We start from the raw sequence: 26,852 nt of genomic DNA, 5'->3' as shown, positions 1-26,852 counted from the left end.
ATCGCACAACCTTCCAGAAACCTCCTACAAAATTCTTTACAATTTCACAAAACCCTACCAAATTGCAGAAACTTCCCACTAAACCTCCACCAATTTGCACACAATCTAAGAAAAATCTTTCAAAATTCTTCAAGTCTAGTCAAAATCCCACAAAATTCCAGAAACATCCCACCAAATTCCAGAAAAATTGAGGAGACCTTCTCTTTGCCCCCCGAAGTAAATCCACGCTAGCTCTGTCGAATGGAGGGGTCAGAGAGGCTCCTCGAGACCGAGAAAAGACCAAAAGGTGCTGCTTCTCCCTCCAGGGGATCAGAAGATGTTTATTCTGGCTAGCTGCCAGAGAGAGAAGAGGCCGGGTTACTGTTTCCCGGACTCTTTCAAACCTCGGGAGAGGGGCGGGGGGACATATAGCGCCAACCAATGGGGTAACGTTTCAGGGATAAGGGAGGGGAGGGGAAAAACACGTCACAGAGAAACACAGTAACTCCCAGAAATATGCACTACCACATCTGCCCCTACTTTAACATATGTAATTAAATGAAAGGTAATGAGCTTATACTACTTACTGACCCGAAGTGGCCCACCAATTCTCATTTGTAGGCTGGTGAGGGTTACTCCGGTCTGCCAACTCTATATGGTTGACATCTGAGGTAGTTGAGACTAGCTTAACTATGCTTCTGTACAGTATTTTGCTTAGCACTCCAAACACTAACACCGTCAGCAAAACAATTACTAGCAGTGACAGAATAGTTTTCACTACTGAAGCCCACCACCCTGAGAGCCCCCAGTTCTTAAACAGTCCATTGAACCAGTCATCAGCTTCTTGCTTGACTTGTCCGATCATGCTTTTCATCTCTCGGAGAGTGGCATGGATGTTAGGAGCCTTCGATGTTAGATCCATACAGCAAAGACCTTCAAACTCTTGGCACTCGTGCCCGTGGAGCAATAGGAGAAAGTCTATTGCAGCACGGTTTTGAAGTGTCGCCTGCCTGGTAATTTCCTCATCTTCTAGGAGGGCACTTATGGCATTGGATGTTAAATTCGCTTGTTTTACTACCCAGCATTCTAGGTGTCCCAATTCACCTAGGGCTTTAGCTGCAGCTACCCAGGGAAGAAAAATGGATGCAGCAATCCTTTTTGATTTTGACCAATGGAAAATTTCTGAGTCACAATTTTCATCTAATTTTGTAGCACTTCTCTTTTGAATTTTTTTGGTCAAATTGTTTTTATGGGTCCACTCGCCAATTAATGTTTGATTGGGCGCTAACAGTGACAGACGCCCTATGGTACACGGCCCTCCAAGGAGACGGGATGGAATTCCTGCCCATGCACGGTCCCCACAAATGAGGAACAGTCCTTTGGGGAGGCTTTTGGGATGTGGATGAACTGAAGAGTGCACTTTGATGTAGCTTAGTACATGGCACCACTTTTTTGCTGTGAACTCTTCTCTATGTTGTACTATATGGTGGAATGTTTCTTTATGAGTTGGAGGACTAACTCTAAAGTGTACACAGTATGATGCTGGGGAGGAACCCAGCAATTCTAACTCCTGGGGTTCCTGGGTTGCCTTAGGAAAATGGGGTAGCCACTCCTCGACAGGGTTTCTTAACTCTGCTTCTACATGAGTGCTGTGTAGTTTATTATCTGCCTCAGGAGTCAGTGTACTAAAGCTGTGTGTGAATTCATCATGCTGCAGGGGAATTCCTACCAGGCAGGTAGACATAGGATTTTTTGCTGCTGCGGTCGATAGACATATGTTTTCCTGTTGGAGTGTTTGTGCCAGGGTCACCCAGACGTTTTGACGTGGCTGTGGGACGATCCAGGCTGTTGTCAGGCTGCTCAGTGCGAGCAGGATGACAGCAGGCTTAAGGCTCATCATGGATTTGAGTAAGAGGTAGGTTATTTCTAAAAAAAAGGAAACAGACATTCTTTAAAACATATTTACAGTTACAGTATGCAGGTTTCTTCTTACTCTCTTCAGCGGCGTCTTCTTTTGGAAGCAACAGCTACTTGCTTCTCTTCTCTTCTTGCTGGTGCTGGATTCTTTGGAATAAAAGGTTTTACCCATTTCTGAGGAATCCATCGGGGGCCTGAAGGGGTGGATACACACGCGTAGCCACGCCCCCAGGTGACAAGTTCATAGGGACCCTTGGTTTGCCAAGTTTCAGGGTCTCTGATTAACACCGGTGGATGCTGTGACAATTTAAACTGATCACTACTGTTAAAATGCCGAGTTACAGGAGGATTCATGTTTTCAAATGAGCAGTTTAGGAAATTAATAGTAAACAGAGCTTTACATAGTTTCTGTTGGGGAGACATCCACACTGCTTCGCTACCTTGCCTGGCTAGGACTTGTTTGAGCGTCTGGTGCGTACGCTCGATTACAGCCTGACCTGTGGGGGAGTGGGGGATGCCAGTTTTATGTTCCACTCCCCACTGCTGGACAAATTCCAGGAACTCCTTGGATTTATATGCTGGGCCATTATCTGTTTTAATTTCTTTAGGGATTCCCAATACAGAAAAGGCCTGTACTAAGTGTTGTTTAGCATGTACAGACTTTTCTCCTGCATGAGCAGAGGCATACACCGCTCCTGAGTATGTATCAATACTCACATGTACATACTTCAGGCGACCAAAACTGGGAATGTGAGTGATATCTGTTTGCCACACTTCACAGCTCTTAAGGCCTCTGGGATTAACTCCGATGCCTAATGATGGCACTGCCTGGAGCTGACAATTGGGACAGGTAGCCACGATGGCTTTGGCCTGATTCCGTGTCAGCTGGAACTGACGAATCAGTCCTGGCACATTTTGATGATATTGCTGGTGACTTATTTTTGCCTGCTGAAACACATCAGGGAGACATACCTTTTCGGCTGGGGCAGCAAGGGAATCAGCCTTCCGGTTCCCCTCAGCGATTTCACCTGGCAATGGGGTGTGCGATCTTATATGCATCACATAGAAAGGTTGTTCTCTATTCGAGACTAAGTAAATCAGTTTTGAAAGCAATCTAAAGAGATGTTCGTTCTCAATGTCCTTGAGAACTGCCTGTTCCGCTCTGGACACCACTCCTGCTACGTAGGCTGAGTCAGTAACTAAATTAATCGGTTCTGAAAATTTTTCAAAGGCTCTCACGACCGCAGCTAGTTCAGCTATCTGGGGTGACCCCTCTACAAACTCAACATCAGCTTCCCAAAGCTGAGTCTGTGGATTTCTCCAAGTCATCACCGACTTGTGAGATGTCCCAGATGCGTCAGTGAACACTGTGAGAGCTTTGAGTGGCCTCCGGCTCCTTTTCTCACGAGGAATGAGATGGAATTCCTCATGAAACAATTTGTGTGATGGTGCATGAACTGAAATTTGCCCACTGTAGCTGTCCAGAGCTAACTGGAGGTTAGCATTGCTCTGCAGCAGATGCTCAAACATCTCTTTGGTCAGTCTCTCAGGGGAGTTTTTCCCTTCTCCAGAGAGCCTGACTGGGAGGTGAATACACATAAAGTCACAACCTGCCAGTTCCCGCAGCCTTACCCTGGCCTTTTGAATCAGCTGAGCCATCAGCTCTTGTGGCTTGGTGATAGTCTTGGGTCTTTGATGGGAGAGGAAAACCCATTCTATTATTAAGAGTGGGTCTCTCTGCCCTTCAGCCCATTGGAATATTAACCCATGTAGGTGTGGCAATTTTCCCAGGACAATAAATTTGAAAGGCAGCTCAGGTTTGAAGCGGTGTGCCTGTCTTTCTGTCAAGGCCTTTTGTGCCTTTTCAATTACAGTTTTTGCTTCTGGAGTTAGCACTCTGGGAGACAGTAACTCTCTCTCCCCTTTTAATAAATTGAGTAGGGGGCCCAGGTCTTCATTGGTGAGACCTAGCCAGGGTCTGACCCAGTTTAGTGACCCGCATAGAGAATGAAGATCTGCTAGAGTTTTAGGATTACCAATAATTTCCAATTTTTGTGGAACAACAGTCCGTGCTGTAATTTGCAGGCCCAGATATTTCCAAGGTGGCATCCTCTGAACTTTGTCTTCCTGCAATTGGAATCCAGCAGAGGTTAAAACTTTAACCACTAGGTCAAGGGTGTTTTTCAGTATGTTGTTATTGGGACAGCATATTAAAATATCGTCCATATAATGCAAAATGATAGCTTCTCTCTTTTCAGCACGCACTGAGGACAGCAATGACCCCACATACCACTGGCAGATGAAGGGGCTGGCTTTCATCCCCTGAGGTAATACTGTCCAGTGGTACCGTTTCATTGGGGCTTCCCTGTTAATGGTAGGAATGGAAAAGGCAAACCTTGGTGCATCCTCTGGATGCAGGGGAATTTGAAAAAAGCAATCTTTAATATCCAGTACTGCTAGTAGCCAATCTTGTGGTAGCATGGTTGGGGAGGGCATTCCTGGTTGGAGAGATCCCATGTTTTGTATTTTTTTGTTTATTTCTCTTAAATCTTGAAGGAGACGCCATTTGTCTTTCCCTGGCTTTTTTATTACAAACACCGGGGAATTCCAAGGGCTGGTTGTTTCTACTATGTGTCCCTTAGCCAATTCTTCTTCCACTAATTTTTCTAGCGCCCCAAGTTTTTGTTTGCTGAGAGGCCACTGGTTCACCCAAATTGGATCATTATCTAGCCAAGATAATTTTTGGACAGGACGCTGTACAGTGGCCTCTATTAAAAATCCTGAGGTGTCTCAGGAATAGTGAGTTTTACCCCCCACTGCAACATGGTATCTCTCCCCCACAGGGGGCACTTGTAGTCAATTACAAAAGGTCGGACACTAGCAATCCTACCATCCGGACCTTCGATCTGGACGATATCTCTAGCAATTTTTGCCAGTTTCATCCCTCCAACACCTTGTATTTTTCCTGCCACTGGTTGTAGTTCCCAGTGTGATGGCCACATCTTTTCCGGTATGATGGTCACATCTGCCCCAGTGTCAATTAACCCTTCTACATGGAGATGTTCTGATTTATGTGTTAAATTGCATCCTATAATAGGCTTGTTTTCACCCACTACTTCTGCCCAGTAAACTCCCGGTGCTTTGTCATCTACTGGGACTTCTGTTGGAACAGGGATTACCTGGGCTATTACCTGCCCTTTGTCTATATAGAAAGGTGGTTGGGGACACCTAGCTAAGAGAGTGAGGTGTGTTAGGCCTCCTGTGATTGTCATGGGAGCCACCTCAATCTCTATTGGTGTGTGTGCTGTGTCTCCAATAACAAAATACCTACTATCCAGTCCAGCCAGGTCTTGTGAATTATCCTGCAAATCTACTCCCACGACAGTCCAGCGGTCAGATCTGAAACAAAAAGCTTTAGAAGTTACAAGTCTGAATCGCTTTTGCGGTTGCCAGACCTTATTAGGCAAACGTTTTTCACAATTATAGTTTTGCAGTTTTTCACCCCCCTTCCCCCTTTTTATTAAAGGACAGAGATTCGTTTCCACTTCATTTATGTCTGCACGCTGAGTGGATAAGCGCTGTGATGTAAGTTTTTTGGCAAGCTGGTATCCATGTGTTTCTGTTGTTTTAAAGGACAGTTTTTAGCAAAGTGTCCTGGTTTTCTGCAATAAAAACAAATTCGCTGTTGCTGGTCAGGCGTCATCTGTTCATTCCTTGTCTCAGATGAAACTGCAGCAACAGGTCTTGGGGTGGTCCAGGGAGGTCTCTTTTCCTGCGAAAACATCTCTGCTTTCTTTGCACAGGCCGCTGACATCTGTGCCAGGGTCGGAGGGGGATCCACAGGCAAACCTAAAATAATTCTACGGCAAGATTCATTAGCATTTCTCTGAGCAAGTTCCTTGACTAACTCTGTCTGTACCACAGGGTCTTCTACCTGACGGGAGACTTGTTCTCTTAATCGGTCTAAGAATTGCAGGAATCCTTCTGAGGGCATTTGTTTTACATTAATATAACTGCCTTTAGTGTCAGCTGTAGGTAGCTGTGTGAAAGCCTTTTCTGCAGCTGTAGTGATTTTATCTATCACAGCTTTTGGCAATGCCCTAGTTTGGTCCTCAGGTTTTTCCCATACTCCTTCACCGCATAAATGCTCTAAAGTAATAGGATTATTTAATAAATCTACATATTGGGGATTAGTTTTTAATAATTCCACCAGTATGTTTTTTAGAAACCGCTTCCATGTGTTTTCCCATAATTCAAATTCAGATGGTGTAAGCAAACACTTAAAAAGATCTTTAATATCTGTAGGAACTAAATCATTTGAGGTTAATGTTGTTTTAACAATGCTTTTAAATATTTCACTATTACGGCCAAATTCTCTTTGTACTTTGCAAATTTCTTTTTTTTCTTGGTATGAAAACGGTTTGTAAGTACGGTTTTGTGGTCTCGTTCCAGTAAAGGTGACAGGAGCAACAGTGGGGAAAAAGGCTGAATTAAAACTATTTAGTTTTCTATTCTCAGTTGTATTGAGCTGGGCGGGGGGAAGGGCTTGTCTTGCTCGGACATCGGGGAAGCCCGTATTCCCCCATCCCCCAGGGGCACCATGTGGCTCCACACTGGGAGCAGGCTGTGAGGTTCCACCCCTCCATCCCCCGGGGCGTCCCCCGGGGCCATCAGGGCAATTTGCAGCAGCACAACCACACCCGCCTTTGGAATGTGGTGAGGCAACCTCACCTCCCTGCTCGGTCTCGGCCCCGCCCCCCGGACCGTGGGAACTGGGAGGGGCTCCGCCCCTCACCCCCCTTTCGGCCCAGCCCCCAGCCCCGCCTCCGGTTTCCGCCCCATCTCCGCCCCCGGCCCCGCCCCCGCAGGAGCCGGGCGGGGGGGCGCTCCCCCCCACGCCGGGCTTCAGGGTTCTACCCCCCCCCATGCCGGGTCTCGGGGTCTCCCCCCCCGCCATGCCGGGTCTCGGGGTCTCCCCCCACCCCACGTCAGGTCCGGGAGGCTGGCACCCCTCCATCGGGGGGCAGAGCCGGGACACCCCTCTCCCTGCCCCTCTGCAGGAGCAAGGGGTATAACTCTCTCCCTCTCCGCCCCCCCTCCCCACGGGACAGGGGCTGGAGGAACAGGGGATAGGGTTGCAGCCTCGGGGGACAGGGTCATAGGGTGGGGCCAGGCAGGGCTGGGGGGGATTATGGGTAGGAGAAAGGGAATACACAGGAAGATTTACCATGTGGCCGGCTAACACGTGGCCGGCGCCATCTTGGCTCTGCACATGTTCTTGAGTAAATTCAGCAGAGCTCTCCCCTCCTTGCAGGGAGGATTTAAAGCTATATTTTTCAGGGTTTTCTGCGGGGAGGGAAGGGTACAGGCAGTTTTTGTCTGCTTGTAATGCTTGGGACAAGCGTTCCTGTGGAGGTGCCGAGGGAAGGTAAGAGGAGGAGAAAGCCGGAAGCTTCTTCCTCTGTAATATGGTTTTCCGAATTAAAAGGAAAAGGGGGAGGAAATCACCAGCTGTGCTGTCTCCCGATTCAACTTGCACAGTAAGGGCTTGACCAACTTTTTCCCAGTCAGGCAGGGAATCAACATTTAAATCCGGAAAATGCAAAAAAACCCATTTTACTAATTTCTTCAGCTTATTTTTTGAGAAATTGATATTTCCAGCTTTTAAAATATTCTTAATAAGGGAATATTTATTCCTTTCCTGTGTAGACAAAAGAGTACCCATGGCTAATCTTAAGGCTTTACTACACAGGTTGGTCTAACCCTTTTTTTTTTATCTCCGAAAAAGCAGAAAAGATCCAAACTGCAGTCAGGGTTTAAAAACCACCGCGGAGCCCAGGACCTGCTGCCGGTGCACTCCCCCCCCACTCCACGTGGACTCCTCTGGTCCCGATACCAGGGAGAGCCTTTGCCAGCAGCACTACCACCACCGTGCCCCGCAAAAACACCTATAACAACTGCCAGATTTCTCACACCCCCTGCGACCCCCCCAGTACCTGTTTCCTGAAGGATGCGCGGTGTTCGAAGAAAAGAAAAAAGTCCCAGTCCGAGTTGACTCGTGTAGTCCGCGAGCTACCAACTCGACCCTCGTCAGAAAAACTGCGAGGTAGATGGCTATCCCTAGGCTTGTTAAAACACCCGTGGGGTGTTTTCCAGCCGTCCGGAGGGGTTTTAAAGCCCCACACGATGGGCGCCACCTGAGGAGACCTTCTCTTTGCCCCCCGAAGTAAATCCACGCTAGCTCTGTCGAATGGAGGGGTCAGAGAGGCTCCTCGAGACCGAGAAAAGACCAAAAGGTGCTGCTTCTCCCTCCAGGGGATCAGAAGATGTTTATTCTGGCTAGCTGCCAGAGAGAGAAGAGGCCGGGTTACTGTTTCCCGGACTCTTTCAAACCTCGGGAGAGGGGCGGGGGGACATATAGCGCCAACCAATGGGGTAACGTTTCAGGGATAAGGGAGGGGAGGGGAAAAACACGTCACAGAGAAACACAGTAACTCCCAGAAATATGCACTACCACAAAAAATCACACAAAATTCCACATACATCCCAACAAACTCCCTAAATCTTCTCAAAACCCTACCAAATTCCAGAAACTTTGCACAAAACCTCCTCCATTTTGCACACAAGCTAAGAAAAATACCTCAAAATGCTTCACGTCTCTTCAGTCTACCAAATTCCAGAAACATCCCACAAAATCTCCTCCAATTTGCACACAATCTAAGAAAAATCTTTCAAAATTCTTCAAGTCTAGTCAAAATCCCACAAAATTCCACAAACATCCCAAAAAATTCCACAAACATCCCAACAAACTCCCTAAGTCTTATCAAAACCCTACCAAATTCCAGAAACATCTCACAAAATTCTAGAAAAATCTTCGCAAAACCCTACCAAATTCCAGAAACTTCCCACAAAAACTTTCCAAATTTCCACACATCCTAGAAAATTCCCTCAAAATTCTTCAAGTCTCCTCAAAATCTCACCAAATTCCAGAACATTCCACAACATTTCAAAGAAATCGCACAACATTCCAGAAACCTCCCACAAAATTCTTTACATTTTCACAAAACTCCACCAAATTCCAGAAACATCCCACAAAATCTCCACAAATTTCCACACAATCTAAGAAAAATACCTCAAAATTCTTCATGTCTCCTCAAAGTCTTTTGAAATTCCACAAACATCCCACACAATTCCACAAACATCCCAACAAACTCCTTAAACCTTCTCAAAGCCCTACCAAATTCCAGAAACATCTCACAAAATTCTAGAAAAATCTTCTCAAAACCCCACCAAATTCCAGAAACTTCCCACAAAATCTTTACAAATTTCCACACATCCTAGAAAATTCCCTCAAAATTCTTCAAGTCTTCTCAAAATCTCACTAAATTCCAGAACATTCCACAACATTTCAAAAAAATCGCACAACATTCCAGAAACCTCCCACAAAATTCTTTACATTTTCGCAAAACTCCACCAAATTCCAGAAACATCCCACAAAATCTCCACAAATTCCCACACAATATAAGAAAAATACCTCAAAATTCTTCATGTCCCCTCAAAGTCTTTCGAAATTCCACAAACTTCCCACACAATTCCCTAAATATTCTCAAAACCCTTCCAAATTCCAGAAACATCCCACAAAAACTCTTCCTATTTCCAAAAATTCCACAAACATCCCACAAAATTCCAGAAAAATCTTTTCAAAACCCTACCAAATTCCAGAAATATCCCACAAAATCTTGACAAATTTCCACACAATCAAAAAAAAACCCTCAAAATTCTTCATGTCTCCTCAAAGTCTTTCAAATTCCAGAAACATCCCACAAAATCTCCAAAAATTTCCACAAATTTAAGAAAAATGCTTCAAAATGCTTCATGTCTCCTCAAAGTCAAAAACCTTAAAAATTTCCACACATCATTGAAAAATCCCTCAAAATTCTTCAAGTCTCTTTAAAATCTTACCAAATTCCAAAACATTCTACAACATTCCAAAAAAATCGCGCAACCTTCCAGAAATCTCATACAAAATTCTTTACATTTTCACAAAACCCTACCAAATTGCAGAAACTTCCCACTAAACCTCCACCAATTTGCAAGCAATCTAAGAAAAATCTTTCAAAATTCTTCAAGTCTAGTCAAAATCCCACAAAATTCCAGAAACATCCCACCAAAATCCAGAAAAATCACACAAAATTCCACATACATCCCATCAAACTCCCTACATCTTCTCAAAACCCTACCACATTCCAGAAAAATCCCACAAAAACTTTTCCAATTTCCACTCCTCCTAGAAAAATCCCTCAAAATTCTTCAAGTCTCTTTAAAATCTTACCAAATTCCAGAACATTCCACAACATTCCAAAAAAATCGCAAAACCTTCCAGAAACCTCCTACAAAATTCTTTACAATTTCACAAAACCCTACCAAATTGCAGAAACTTCCCACTAAACCTCCACCAATTTGCACACAATCTAAGAAAAATCTTTCAAAATTCTTCAAGTCTAGTCAAAATCCCACAAAATTCCAGAAACATCCCACCAAATTCCAGAAAAATCACACAAAATTCCACATACATCCCAACAAACTCCCTAAATCTTCTCAAAACCCTACCAAATTCCAGAAACTTTGCACAAAACCTCCTCCATTTTGCACACAAGCTAAGAAAAATACCTCAAAATGCTTCATGTCTCTTCAGTCTACCAAATTCCAGAAACATCCCACAAAATCTCCTCCAATTTGCAAGCGATCTAAAAAAATCTTTCAAAATTCTTCAAGTCTAGTCAAAATCCCACAAAATTCCAAACATCCCAAAAAATTCCACAAACATCCCAACAAACTCCCTAAGTCTTATCAAAACCCTACCAAATTCCAGAAACATCTCACAAAATTCTAGAAAAATCTTCGCAAAACCCTACCAAATTCCAGAAACTTCCCACAAAAACTTTCCAAATTTCCACACATCCTAGAAAATTCCCTCAAAATTCTTCAAGTCTCCTCAAAATCTCATCAAATTCCAGAACATTCCACAACATTTCAAAGAAATCGCACAACATTCCAGAAACCTCCCACAAAATTCTTTACATTTTCACAAAACTCCACCAAATTCCAGAAACATCCCACAAAATCTCCACAAATTTCCACACAATCTAAGAAAAATACCTCAAAATTCTTCATGTCTCCTCAAAGTCTTTTGAAATTCCACAAACATCCCACACAATTCCACAAACATCCCAACAAACTCCTTAAACCTTCTCAAAGCCCTACCAAATTCCAGAAACATCTCACACAATTCTCGAAAAATCTTCTCAAAACCCCACCAAATTCCAGAAACTTCCCACAAAAACTTTCCAAATTTCCACACATCCTAGAAAATTCCCTCAACATTCTTCAAGTCTCCTCAAAATCTCACCAAATTCCAGAACATTCCACAACATTTCAAAGAAATCGCACAACATTCCAGAAACCTCCCACAAAATTCTTTACATTTTCACAAAACTCCACCAAATTCCAGAAACATCCCACAAAATCTCCACAAATTTCCACACAATCTAAGAAAAATACCTCAAAATTCTTCATGTCTCCTCAAAGTCTTTTGAAATTCCACAAACATCCCACACAATTCCACAAACATCCCAACAAACTCCTTAAACCTTCTCAAAGCCCTACCAAATTCCAGAAACATCTCACACAATTCTCGAAAAATCTTCTCAAAACCCCACCAAATTCCAGAAACTTCCCACAAAAACTTTCCAAATTTCCACACATCCTAGAAAATTCCCTCAACATTCTTCAAGTCTCCTCAAAATCTCACCAAATTCCAGAACATTCCACAACATTTCAAAGAAATCGCACAACATTCCAGAAACCTCCCACAAAATTCTTTACATTTTCACAAAACTCCACCAAATTCCAGAAACATCCCACAAAATCTCCACAAATTTCCACACAATCTAAGAAAAATACCTCAAAATTCTTCATGTCCCCTCAAAGTCTTTCGAAATTCCACAAACTTCCCACACAATTCCCTAAATATTCTCAAAACCCTTCCAAATTTTAGAAACATCCCACAAAAACACTTCCTATTTCCAAAAATTCCACAAACATCCCACACAATTCCACAAACATCCCAACAAACTCCTTAAACCTTCTCAAAGCCCTACCAAATTCCAGAAACATCTCACACAATTCTCGAAAAATCTTCTCAAACCCCACCAAATTCCAGAAACTTCCCACAAAAACTTTCCAAATTTCCACACATCCTAGATAATTCCCTCAACATTCTTCAAGTCTTCTCAAAATCTCACTAAATTCCAGAACATTCCACAACATTTCAAAGAAATCGCACAACATTCCAGAAACCTCCCACAAAATTCTTTACATTTTTGCAAAACTCCACCAAATTCCAGAAACATCCCACAAAATCTCCACAAATTTCCACACAATCTAAGAAAAATACCTCAAAATTCTTCATGTCCCCTCAAAGTCTTTCGAAATTCCACAAACTTCCCACACAATTCCCTAAATATTCTCAAAACCCTTCCAAATTTTAGAAACATCCCACAAAAACTCTTCCCATTTCCAAAAATTCCACAAACATCCCACAAAATTCCAGAAAAATCTTTTCAAAACCCTACCAAATTCCAGAAATATCCCACAAAATCTTGACAAATTTCCACACAATCAAAAAAAAACCCTCAAAATTCTTCATGTCTCCTCAAAGTCTTTCAAATTCCAGAAACATCCCACAAAATCTCCAAAAATTTCCACACAATTTAAGAAAAATGCTTCAAAATGCTTCATGTCTTCTCAAAGTCAAAAACCTTAAAAATTTCCACACATCATCGAAAAATCCCTCAAAATTCTTCAAGTCTCTTTAAAATCTTACCAAATTCCAAAACATTCTACAACATTCCAAAAAAATCGCGCAACCTTCCAGAAATCTCATACAAAATTCTTTACATTTTCACAAAACCCTACCAAATTGCAGAAACTTCCCACTAAACCTCCACCAATTTGCAAGCAATCTAAGAAAAATCTTTCAAAATTCTTCAAGTCTAGTCAAAATCCCACAAAATTCCAGAAACATCCCACCAAATTCCAGAAAAATCACACAAAATTCCACATACATCCCATCAAACTCCCTACATCTTCTCAAAACCCTACCACATTCCAGAAAAATCCCACAAAAACTTTTCCAATTTCCACTCATCCTAGAAAAATCCCTCAAAATTCTTCAAGTCTCTTTAAAATCTTACCAAATTCCAGAACATTCCACAACATTCCAAAAAAATCGCACAACCTTCCAGAAACCTCCTACAAAATTCTTTACAATTTCACAAAACCCTACCAAATTGCAGAAACTTCCCACTAAACCTCCACCAATTTGCACACAATCTAAGAAAAATCTTTCAAAATTCTTCAAGTCTAGTCAAAATCCCACAAAATTCCAGAAACATCCCACCAAATTCCAGAAAAATCACACAAAATTCCACATACATCCCAACAAACTCCCTAAATCTTCTCAAAACCCTACCAAATTCCAGAAACTTTGCACAAAACCTCCTCCATTTTGCACACAAGCTAAGAAAAATACCTCAAAATGCTTCACGTCTCTTCAGTCTACCAAATTCCAGAAACATCCCACAAAATCTCCTCCAATTTGCACACAATCTAAGAAAAATCTTTCAAAATTCTTCAAGTCTAGTGAAAATCCCACAAAATTCCACAAACATCCCAAAAAATTCCACAAACATCCCAACAAACTCCCTAAGTCTTATCAAAACCCTACCAAATTCCAGAAACATCTCACACAATTCTCGAAAAATCTTCTCAAAACCCCACCAAATTCCAGAAACTTCCCACAAAATCTTTACAAATTTCCACACATCCTAGAAAATTCCCTCAAAATTCTTCAAGTCTTCTCAAAATCTCACTAAATTCCAGAACATTCCACAACATTCCAAAAAAATCGCACAACATTCCAGAAACCTCCCACAAAATTCTTTACATTTTTGCAAAACTCCACCAAATTCCAGAAACATCCCACAAAATCTCCACAAATTTCCACACAATCTAAGAAAAATACCTCAAAATTCTTCATGTCCCCTCAAAGTCTTTCGAAATTCCACAAACTTCCCACACAATTCCCTAAATATTCTCAAAACCCTTCCAAATTCCAGAAACATCCCACAAAAACTCTTCCCATTTCCAAAAATTCCACAAACATCCCACAAAATTCCGGAAAAATCTTTTCAAAACCCTACCAAATTCCAGAAATATCCCACAAAATCTTGACAAATTTCCACACAATCAAAAAAAAACCCTCAAAATTCTTCATGTCTCCTCAAAGTCTTTCAAATTCCAGAAACATCCCACAAAATCTCCAAAAATTTCCACACAATTTAAGAAAAATGCTTCAAAATGCTTCATGTCTCCTCAAAGTCAAAAACCTTAAAAATTTCCACACATCATCGAAAAATCCCTCAAAATTCTTCAAGTCTCTTTAAAATCTTACCAAATTCCAAAACATTCTACAACATTCCAAAAAAATCGCGCAACCTTCCAGAAATCTCATACAAAATTCTTTACATTTTCACAAAACCCTACCAAATTGCAGAAACTTCCCAATAAACCTCCACCAATTTGCAAGCAATCTAAGAAAAATCTTTCAAAATTCTTCAAGTCTAGTCAAAATCCCACAAAATTCCAGAAACATCCCACCAAATTCCAGAAAAATCACACAAAATTCCACATACATCCCATCAAACTCCCTACATCTTCTCAAAACCCTACCACATTCCAGAAAAATCCCACAAAAACTTTTCCAATTTCCACTCATCCTAGAAAAATCCCTCAAAATTCTTCAAGTCTCTTTAAAATCTTACCAAATTCCAGAACATTCCACAACATTCCAAAAAAATCGCACAACCTTCCAGAAACCTCCTACAAAATTCTTTACAATTTCACAAAACCCTACCAAATTGCAGAAACTTCCCACTAAACCTCCACCAATTTGCACACAATCTAAGAAAAATCTTTCAAAATTCTTCAAGTCTAGTCAAAATCCCACAAAATTCCAGAAACATCCCACCAAATTCCAGAAAAATCACACAAAATTCCACATACATCCCAACAAACTCCCTAAATCTTCTCAAAACCCTACCAAATTCCAGAAACTTTGCACAAAACCTCCTCCATTTTGCACACAAGCTAAGAAAAATACCTCAAAATGCTTCACGTCTCTTCAGTCTACCAAATTCCAGAAACATCCCACAAAATCTCCACAAATTTCCACACAATCTAAGAAAAATACCTCAAAATTCTTCATGTCTCCTCAAAGTCTTTTGAAATTCCACAAACATCCCACACAATTCCACAAACATCCCAACAAACTCCTTAAATCTTCTCAAAGCCCTACCAAATTCCAGAAACATCTCACACAATTCTCGAAAAATCTTCGCAAAACCCCACCAAATTCCAGAAACTTCCCACAAAAACTTTCCAAATTTCCACACATCCTAGATAATTCCCTCAACATTCTTCAAGTCTCCTCAAAATCTCACCAAATTCCAGAACATTCCACAACATTTCAAAGAAATCGCACAACATTCCAGAAACCTCCCACAAAATTATTTACATTTTTGCAAAACTCCACCAAATTCCAGAAACATCCCACAAAATCTCCACAAATTTCCACACAATCTAAGAAAAATACCTCAAAATTCTTCATGTCCCCTCAAAGTCTTTCGAAATTCCACAAACTTCCCACACAATTCCACAAACATCCCAACAAACTCCTTAAACCTTCTCAAAGCCCTACCAAATTCCAGAAACATCTCACACAATTCTCGAAAAATCTTCTCAAAACCCCACCAAATTCCAGAAACTTCCCACAAAATCTTTACAAATTTCCACACATCCTAGAAAATTCCCTCAAAATTCTTCAAGTCTTCTCAAAATCTCACTAAATTCCAGAACATTCCACAACATTCCAAAAAAATCGCACAACATTCCAGAAACCTCCCACAAAATTCTTTACATTTTCGCAAAACTCCACCAAATTCCAGAAACATCCCACAAAATCTCCACAAATTTCCACACAATCTAAGAAAAATACCTCAAAATTCTTCATGTCCCCTCAAAGTCTTTCGAAATTCCACAAACTTCCCACACAATTCCCTAAATATTCTCAAAACCCTTCCAAATTTTAGAAACATCCCACAAAAACTCTTCCCATTTCCAAAAATTCCACAAACATCCCACAAAATTCCAGAAAAATCTTTTCAAAACCCTACCAAATTCTAGAAATATCCCACAAAATCTTGACAAATTTCCACACAATCAAAAAAAAACCCTCAAAATTCTTCATGTCTCCTCAAAGTCTTTCAAATTCCAGAAACATCCCACAAAATCTCCAAAAATTTCCACACAATTTAAGAAAAATACTTCAAAATGCTTCATGTCTCCTCAAAGTCAAAAACCTTAAAAATTTCCACACATCATCGAAAAATCCCTCAAAATTCTTCAAGTCTCTTTAAAATCTTACCAAATTCCAAAACATTCTACAACATTCCAAAAAAATCGCGCAACCTTCCAGAAATCTCCTACAAAATTCTTTACATTTTCACAAAACCCTACCAAATTGCAGAAACTTCCCACTAAACCTCCACCAATTTGCAAGCAATCTAAGAAAAATCTTTCAAAATTCTTCAAGTCTAGTCAAAATCCCACAAAATTCCAGAAACATCCCACCAAATTCCAGAAAAATCACACAAAATTCCACATACATCCCATCAAACTCCCTACATCTTCTCAAAACCCTACCACATTCCAGAAAAATCCCACAAAAACTTTTCCAATTTCCACTCATCCTAGAAAAATCCCTCAAAATTCTTCAAGTCTCTTTAAAATCTTACCAAATTCCAGAACATTCCACAACATTCCAAAAAAATCGCACAACCTTCCAGAAACCTCCTACAAAATTCTTTACAATTTCACAAAACCCTACCAAATTGCAGAAACTTCCCACTAAACCTCCACCAATTTGCACACAATCTAAGAAAAATCTTTCAAAATTCTTCAAGTCTAGTCAAAATCCCACAAAATTCCAGAAACATCCCACCAAATTCCAGAAAAATCACACAAAATTCCACATACATCCCAACAAACTCCCTAAATCTTCTCAAAACCCTACCAAATTCCAGAAACTTTGCACAAAACCTCCTCCATTTTGCACACAAGCTAAGAAAAATACCTCAAAATGCTTCACGTCTCTTCAGTCTACCAAATTCCAGAAACATCCCACAAAATCTCCTCCAATTTGCACACAATCTAAGAAAAATCTTTCAAAATTCTTCAAGTCTAGTGAAAATCCCACAAAATTCCACAAACATCCCAAAAAATTCCACAAACATCCCAACAAACTCCCTAAGTCTTATCAAAACCCTACCAAATTCCAGAAACATCTCACAAAATTCTAGAAAAATCTTCGCAAAACCCTACCAAATTCCAGAAACTTCCCACAAAAACTTTCCAAATTTCCACACATCCTAGAAAATTCCCTCAAAATTCTTCAAGTCTCCTCAAAATCTCACTAAATTCCAGAACATTCCACAACATTTCAAAGAAATCGCACAACATTCCAGAAACCTCCCACAAAATTCTTTACATTTTCACAAAACTCCACCAAATTCCAGAAACATCCCACAAAATCTCCACAAATTTCCACACAATCTAAGAAAAATACCTCAAAATTCTTCATGTCTCCTCAAAGTCTTTTGAAATTCCACAAACATCCCACACAATTCCACAAACATCCCAACAAACTCCTTAAACCTTCTCAAAGCCCTACCAAATTCCAGAAACATCTCACACAATTCTCGAAAAATCTTCTCAAAACCCCACCAAATTCCAGAAACTTCCCACAAAAACTTTCCAAATTTCCACACATCCTAGATAATTCCCTCAACATTCTTCAAGTCTCCTCAAAATCTCATCAAATTCCAGAACATTCCACAACATTTCAAAGAAATCGCACAACATTCCAGAAACCTCCCACAAAATTCTTTACATTTTTGCAAAACTCCACCAAATTCCAGAAACATCCCACAAAATCTCCACAAATTTCCACACAATCTAAGAAAAATACCTCAAAATTCTTCATGTCCCCTCAAAGTCTTTCGAAATTCCACAAACTTCCCACACAATTCCACAAACATCCCAACAAACTCCTTAAACCTTCTCAAAGCCCTACCAAATTCCAGAAACATCTCACACAATTCTCGAAAAATCTTCTCAAAACCCCACCAAATTCCAGAAACTTCCCACAAAAACTTTCCAAATTTCCACACATCCTAGAAAATTCCCTCAACATTCTTCAAGTCTCCTCAAAATCTCACCAAATTCCAGAACATTCCACAACATTTCAAAGAAATCGCACAACATTCCAGAAACCTCCCACAAAATTCTTTACATTTTCACAAAACTCCACCAAATTCCAGAAACATCCCACAAAATCTCCACAAATTTCCACACAATCTAAGAAAAATACCTCAAAATTCTTCATGTCCCCTCAAAGTCTTTCGAAATTCCACAAACTTCCCACACAATTCCCTAAATATTCTCAAAACCCTTCCAAATTTTAGAAACATCCCACAAAAACACTTCCTATTTCCAAAAATTCCACAAACATCCCACACAATTCCACAAACATCCCAACAAACTCCTTAAACCTTCTCAAAGCCCTACCAAATTCCAGAAACATCTCACACAATTCTCGAAAAATCTTCTCAAACCCCACCAAATTCCAGAAACTTCCCACAAAAACTTTCCAAATTTCCACACATCCTAGATAATTCCCTCAACATTCTTCAAGTCTTCTCAAAATCTCACTAAATTCCAGAACATTCCACAACATTTCAAAGAAATCGCACAACATTCCAGAAACCTCCCACAAAATTCTTTACATTTTTGCAAAACTCCACCAAATTCCAGAAACATCCCACAAAATCTCCACAAATTTCCACACAATCTAAGAAAAATACCTCAAAATTCTTCATGTCCCCTCAAAGTCTTTCGAAATTCCACAAACTTCCCACACAATTCCCTAAATATTCTCAAAACCCTTCCAAATTTTAGAAACATCCCACAAAAACTCTTCCCATTTCCAAAAATTCCACAAACATCCCACAAAATTCCAGAAAAATCTTTTCAAAACCCTACCAAATTCCAGAAATATCCCACAAAATCTTGACAAATTTCCACACAATCAAAAAAAAACCCTCAAAATTCTTCATGTCTCCTCAAAGTCTTTCAAATTCCAGAAACATCCCACAAAATCTCCAAAAATTTCCACACAATTTAAGAAAAATGCTTCAAAATGCTTCATGTCTTCTCAAAGTCAAAAACCTTAAAAATTTCCACACATCATCGAAAAATCCCTCAAAATTCTTCAAGTCTCTTTAAAATCTTACCAAATTCCAAAACATTCTACAACATTCCAAAAAAATCGCGCAACCTTCCAGAAATCTCATACAAAATTCTTTACATTTTCACAAAACCCTACCAAATTGCAGAAACTTCCCACTAAACCTCCACCAATTTGCAAGCAATCTAAGAAAAATCTTTCAAAATTCTTCAAGTCTAGTCAAAATCCCACAAAATTCCAGAAACATCCCACCAAATTCCAGAAAAATCACACAAAATTCCACATACATCCCATCAAACTCCCTACATCTTCTCAAAACCCTACCACATTCCAGAAAAATCCCACAAAAACTTTTCCAATTTCCACTCATCCTAGAAAAATCCCTCAAAATTCTTCAAGTCTCTTTAAAATCTTACCAAATTCCAGAACATTCCACAACATTCCAAAAAAATCGCACAACCTTCCAGAAACCTCCTACAAAATTCTTTACAATTTCACAAAACCCTACCAAATTGCAGAAACTTCCCACTAAACCTCCACCAATTTGCACACAATCTAAGAAAAATCTTTCAAAATTCTTCAAGTCTAGTCAAAATCCCACAAAATTCCAGAAACATCCCACCAAATTCCAGAAAAATCACACAAAATTCCACATACATCCCAACAAACTCCCTAAATCTTCTCAAAACCCTACCAAATTCCAGAAACTTTGCACAAAACCTCCTCCATTTTGCACACAAGCTAAGAAAAATACCTCAAAATGCTTCACGTCTCTTCAGTCTACCAAATTCCAGAAACATCCCACAAAATCTCCTCCAATTTGCACACAATCTAAGAAAAATCTTTCAAAATTCTTCAAGTCTAGTGAAAATCCCACAAAATTCCACAAACATCCCAAAAAATTCCACAAACATCCCAACAAACTCCCTAAGTCTTATCAAAACCCTACCAAATTCCAGAAACATCTCACAAAATTCTCGAAAAATCTTCGCAAAACCCTACCAAATTCCAGAAACTTCCCACAAAAACTTTCCAAATTTCCACACATCCTAGAAAATTCCCTCAAAATTCTTCAAGTCTCCTCAAAATCTCACCAAATTCCAGAACATTCCACAACATTTCAAAGAAATCGCACAACATTCCAGAAACCTCCCACAAAATTCTTTACATTTTCACAAAACTCCACCAAATTCCAGAAACATCCCACAAAATCTCCACAAATTTCCACACAATCTAAGAAAAATACCTCAAAATTCTTCATGTCTCCTCAAAGTCTTTTGAAATTCCACAAACATCCCACACAATTCCACAAACATCCCAACAAACTCCTTAAACCTTCTCAAAGCCCTACCAAATTCCAGAAACATCTCACACAATTCTCGAAAAATCTTCTCAAAACCCCACCAAATTCCAGAAACTTCCCACAAAATCTTTACAAATTTCCACACATCCTAGAAAATTCCCTCAAAATTCTTCAAGTCTTCTCAAAATCTCACTAAATTCCAGAACATTCCACAACATTCCAAAAAAATCGCACAACATTCCAGAAACCTCACACAAAATTCTTTACATTTTTGCAAAACTCCACCAAATTCCAGAAACATCCCACAAAATCTCCACAAATTTCCACACAATCTAAGAAAAATACCTCAAAATTCTTCATGTCCCCTCAAAGTCTTTCGAAATTCCACAAACTTCCCACACAATTCCACAAACATCCCAACAAACTCCTTAAACCTTCTCAAAGCCCTACCAAATTCCAGAAACATCTCACACAATTCTCGAAAAATCTTCTCAAAACCCCACCAAATTCCAGAAACTTCCCACAAAAACTTTCCAAATTTCCACACATCCTAGAAAATTCCCTCAACATTCTTCAAGTCTCCTCAAAATCTCACCAAATTCCAGAACATTCCACAACATTTCAAAGAAATCGCACAACATTCCAGAAACCTCCCACAAAATTCTTTACATTTTCACAAAACTCCACCAAATTCCAGAAACATCCCACAAAATCTCCACAAATTTCCACACAATCTAAGAAAAATACCTCAAAATTCTTCATGTCCCCTCAAAGTCTTTCGAAATTCCACAAACTTCCCACACAATTCCCTAAATATTCTCAAAACCCTTCCAAATTTTAGAAACATCCCACAAAAACACTTCCTATTTCCAAAAATTTCACAAACATCCCACACAATTCCACAAACATCCCAACAAACTCCTTAAACCTTCTCAAAGCCCTACCAAATTCCAGAAACATCTCACACAATTCTCGAAAAATCTTCTCAAACCCCACCAAATTCCAGAAACTTCCCACAAAAACTTTCCAAATTTCCACACATCCTAGATAATTCCCTCAACATTCTTCAAGTCTTCTCAAAATCTCACTAAATTCCAGAACATTCCACAACATTTCAAAGAAATCGCACAACATTCCAGAAACCTCCCACAAAATTCTTTACATTTTTGCAAAACTCCACCAAATTCCAGAAACATCCCACAAAATCTCCACAAATTTCCACACAATCTAAGAAAAATACCTCAAAATTCTTCATGTCCCCTCAAAGTCTTTCGAAATTCCACAAACTTCCCACACAATTCCCTAAATATTCTCAAAACCCTTCCAAATTTTAGAAACATCCCACAAAAACTCTTCCCATTTCCAAAAATTCCACAAACATCCCACAAAATTCCAGAAAAATCTTTTCAAAACCCTACCAAATTCCAGAAATATCCCACAAAATCTTGACAAATTTCCACACAATCAAAAAAAAACCCTCAAAATTCTTCATGTCTCCTCAAAGTCTTTCAAATTCCAGAAACATCCCACAAAATCTCCAAAAATTTCCACACAATTTAAGAAAAATGCTTCAAAATGCTTCATGTCTCCTCAAAGTCAAAAACCTTAAAAATTTCCACACATCATCGAAAAATCCCTCAAAATTCTTCAAGTCTCTTTAAAATCTTACCAAATTCCAAAACATTCTACAACATTCCAAAAAAATCGCGCAACCTTCCAGAAATCTCATACAAAATTCTTTACATTTTCACAAAACCCTACCAAATTGCAGAAACTTCCCACTAAACCTCCACCAATTTGCAAGCAATCTAAGAAAAATCTTTCAAAATTCTTCAAGTCTAGTCAAAATCCCACAAAATTCCAGAAACATCCCACCAAATTCCAGAAAAATCACACAAAATTCCACATACATCCCATCAAACTCCCTACATCTTCTCAAAACCCTACCACATTCCAGAAAAATCCCACAAAAACTTTTCCAATTTCCACTCATCCTAGAAAAATCCCTCAAAATTCTTCAAGTCTCTTTAAAATCTTACCAAATTCCAGAACATTCCACAACATTCCAAAAAAATCGCACAACCTTCCAGAAACCTCCTACAAAATTCTTTACAATTTCACAAAACCCTACCAAATTGCAGAAACTTCCCACTAAACCTCCACCAATTTGCACACAATCTAAGAAAAATCTTTCAAAATTCTTCAAGTCTAGTCAAAATCCCACAAAATTCCAGAAACATCCCACCAAATTCCAGAAAAATCACACAAAATTCCACATACATCCCAACAAACTCCCTAAATCTTCTCAAAACCCTACCAAATTCCAGAAACTTTGCACAAAACCTCCTCCATTTTGCACACAAGCTAAGAAAAATACCTCAAAATGCTTCACGTCTCTTCAGTCTACCAAATTCCAGAAACATCCCACAAAATCTCCTCCAATTTGCACACAATCTAAGAAAAATCTTTCAAAATTCTTCAAGTCTAGTGAAAATCCCACAAAATTCCACAAACATCCCAAAAAATTCCACAAACATCCCAACAAACTCCCTAAGTCTTATCAAAACCCTACCAAATTCCAGAAACATCTCACAAAATTCTAGAAAAATCTTCGCAAAACCCTACCAAATTCCAGAAACTTCCCACAAAAACTTTCCAAATTTCCACACATCCTAGAAAATTCCCTCAAAATTCTTCAAGTCTCCTCAAAATCTCACCAAATTCCAGAACATTCCACAACATTTCAAAGAAATCGCACAACATTCCAGAAACCTCCCACAAAATTCTTTACATTTTCACAAAACTCCACCAAATTCCAGAAACATCCCACAAAATCTCCACAAATTTCCACACAATCTAAGAAAAATACCTCAAAATTCTTCATGTCTCCTCAAAGTCTTTTGAAATTCCACAAACATCCCACACAATTCCACAAACATCCCAACAAACTCCTTAAACCTTCTCAAAGCCCTACCAAATTCCAGAAACATCTCACACAATTCTCGAAAAATCTTCTCAAAACCCCACCAAATTCCAGAAACTTCCCACAAAATCTTTACAAATTTCCACACATCCTAGAAAATTCCCTCAAAATTCTTCAAGTCTTCTCAAAATCTCACTAAATTCCAGAACATTCCACAACATTCCAAAAAAATCGCACAACATTCCAGAAACCTCCCACAAAATTCTTTACATTTTTGCAAAACTCCACCAAATTCCAGAAACATCCCACAAAATCTCCACAAATTTCCACACAATCTAAGAAAAATACCTCAAAATTCTTCATGTCCCCTCAAAGTCTTTCGAAATTCCACAAACTTCCCACACAATTCCCTAAATATTCTCAAAACCCTTCCAAATTTTAGAAACATCCCACAAAAACTCTTCCCATTTCCAAAAATTCCACAAACATCCCACAAAATTCCAGAAAAATCTTTTCAAAACCCTACCAAATTCTAGAAATATCCCACAAAATCTTGACAAATTTCCACACAATCAAAAAAAAACCCTCAAAATTCTTCATGTCTCCTCAAAGTCTTTCAAATTCCAGAAACATCCCACAAAATCTCCAAAAATTTCCACACAATTTAAGAAAAATACTTCAAAATGCTTCATGTCTCCTCAAAGTCAAATACCTTAAAAATTTCCACACATCATCGAAAAATCCCTCAAAATTCTTCAAGTCTCTTTAAAATCTTACCAAATTCCAAAACATTCTACAACATTCCAAAAAAATCGCGCAACCTTCCAGAAATCTCATACAAAATTCTTTACATTTTCACAAAACCCTACCAAATTGCAGAAACTTCCCACTAAACCTCCACCAATTTGCAAGCAATCTAAGAAAAATCTTTCAAAATTCTTCAAGTCTAGTCAAAATCCCACAAAATTCCAGAAACATCCCACCAAATTCCAGAAAAATCACACAAAATTCCACATACATCCCATCAAACTCCCTACATCTTCTCAAAACCCTACCACATTCCAGAAAAATCCCACAAAAACTTTTCCAATTTCCACTCATCCTAGAAAAATCCCTCAAAATTCTTCAAGTCTCTTTAAAATCTTACCAAATTCAGGAACATTCCACAACATTCCAAAAAAATCGCACAACCTTCCAGAAACCTCCTACAAAATTCTTTACAATTTCACAAAACCCTACCAAATTGCAGAAACTTCCCACTAAACCTCCACCAATTTGCACACAATCTAAGAAAAATCTTTCAAAATTCTTCAAGTCTAGTCAAAATCCCACAAAATTCCAGAAACATCCCACCAAATTCCAGAAAAATCACACAAAATTCCACATACATCCCAACAAACTCCCTAAATCTTCTCAAAACCCTACCAAATTCCAGAAACTTTGCACAAAACCTCCTCCATTTTGCACACAAGCTAAGAAAAATACCTCAAAATGCTTCATGTCTCTTCAGTCTACCAAATTCCAGAAACATCCCACAAAATCTCCTCCAATTTGCAAGCGATCTAAAAAAATCTTTCAAAATTCTTCAAGTCTAGTCAAAATCCCACAAAATTCCAAACATCCCAAAAAATTCCACAAACATCCCAACAAACTCCCTAAGTCTTATCAAAACCCTACCAAATTCCAGAAACATCTCACAAAATTCTCGAAAAATCTTCGCAAAACCCTACCAAATTCCAGAAACTTCCCACAAAAACTTTTCCAATTTCCACTCATCCTAGAAAAATCCCTCAAAATTCTTCAAGTCTCTTTAAAATCTTACCAAATTCCAGAACATTCCACAACATTTCAAAGAAATCGCACAACATTCCAGAAACCTCCCACAAAATTCTTTACATTTTTGCAAAACTCCACCAAATTCCAGAAACATCCCACAAAATCTCCACAAATTTCCACACAATCTAAGAAAAATACCTCAAAATTCTTCATGTCCCCTCAAAGTCTTTCGAAATTCCACAAACTTCCCACACAATTCCCTAAATATTCTCAAAACCCTTCCAAATTCCAGAAACATCCCACAAAAACTCTTCCTATTTCCAAAAATTCCACAAACATCCCACAAAATTCCAGAAAAATCTTTTCAAAACCCTACCAAATTCCAGAAATATCCCACAAAATCTTGACAAATTTCCACAAAATCAAAAAAAAACCCTCAAAATTCTTCATGTCTCCTCAAAGTCTTTCAAATTCCAGAAACATCCCACAAAATCTCCAAAAATTTCCACACAATTTAAGAAAAATGCTTCAAAATGCTTCATGTCTCCTCAAAGTCAAAAACCTTAAAAATTTCCACACATCATCGAAAAATCCCTCAAAATTCTTCAAGTCTCTTTAAAATCTTACCAAATTCCAAAACATTCTACAACATTCCAAAAAAATCACGCAACCTTCCAGAAATCTCATACAAAATTCTTTACATTTTCACAAAACCCTACCAAATTGCAGAAACTTCCCACTAAACCTCCACCAATTTGCAAGCAATCTAAGAAAAATCTTTCAAAATTCTTCAAGTCTAGTCAAAATCCCACAAAATTCCAGAAACATCCCACCAAATTCCAGAAAAATCACACAAAATTCCACATACATCCCATCAAACTCCCTACATCTTCTCAAAACCCTACCACATTCCAGAAAAATCCCACAAAAACTTTTCCAATTTCCACTCATCCTAGAAAAATCCCTCAAAATTCTTCAAGTCTCTTTAAAATCTTACCAAATTCCAGAACATTCCACAACATTCCAAAAAAATCGCACAACCTTCCAGAAACCTCCTACAAAATTCTTTACAATTTCACAAAACCCTACCAAATTGCAGAAACTTCCCACTAAACCTCCACCAATTTGCACACAATCTAAGAAAAATCTTTCAAAATTCTTCAAGTCTAGTCAAAATCCCACAAAATTCCAGAAACATCCCACCAAATTCCAGAAAAATCACACAAAATTCCACATACATCCCATCAAACTCCCTACATCTTCTCAAAACCCTACCACATTCCAGAAAAATCCCACAAAAACTTTTCCAATTTCCACTCATCCTAGAAAAATCCCTCAAAATTCTTCAAGTCTCTTTAAAATCTTACCAAATTCCAGAACATTCCACAACATTCCAAAAAAATCGCACAACCTTCCAGAAACCTCCTACAAAATTCTTTACAATTTCACAAAACCCTACCAAATTGCAGAAACTTCCCACTAAACCTCCACCAATTTGCACACAATCTAAGAAAAATCTTTCAAAATTC

General features: G+C 39.1%; 2 protein-coding genes across 2 annotated transcripts in view; one reads left to right on the top strand and one right to left on the bottom strand.

Annotated features, from left to right (window-relative positions):
- Positions 1 to 300: 300 nt before the first annotated feature.
- Positions 301 to 6,654, bottom strand: LOC147646932 (uncharacterized). Its single transcript, XM_086872760.1, has one exon. It carries the CDS (start codon positions 1,925 to 1,927, stop codon positions 563 to 565), a length of 1,365 nt encoding a protein of 454 aa, XP_086728886.1. The 5' UTR covers positions 1,928 to 6,654; the 3' UTR covers positions 301 to 562.
- Positions 6,655 to 7,284: 630 nt separating this feature from the next.
- LOC147646931 (serine/threonine-protein kinase pim-1-like) overlaps positions 7,285 to 26,852 on the top strand; it is a 98,843-nt gene continuing 79,275 nt past the window's right edge. The window contains exons 1-2 of the mRNA XM_086872729.1: positions 7,285 to 7,324; positions 7,796 to 8,002. Of these exons, the coding sequence (XP_086728855.1) occupies positions 7,285 to 7,324; positions 7,796 to 8,002 (247 nt within the window). The remainder of the gene's footprint in view (positions 7,325 to 7,795; positions 8,003 to 26,852) is intronic.

Source organism: Cyanistes caeruleus, unplaced genomic scaffold (genome assembly GCF_971803275.1).
Source record: "Cyanistes caeruleus unplaced genomic scaffold, bCyaCae1.hap1.1 HAP1_SCAFFOLD_76, whole genome shotgun sequence".
Classification (NCBI taxonomy): Eukaryota; Metazoa; Chordata; class Aves; order Passeriformes; family Paridae; genus Cyanistes; species Cyanistes caeruleus.
Note: the sequence above shows the minus strand (reverse complement) of the source record. Positions and strands in the feature narration are given on the sequence as shown.

Coding starts and splice junctions, on each gene's coding strand:
- LOC147646932 (XM_086872760.1), bottom strand. CDS start 1,927: ATGTCTGTTTCCTTTTTTTTAGAAATAACCTACCTCTTACTCAAATCC.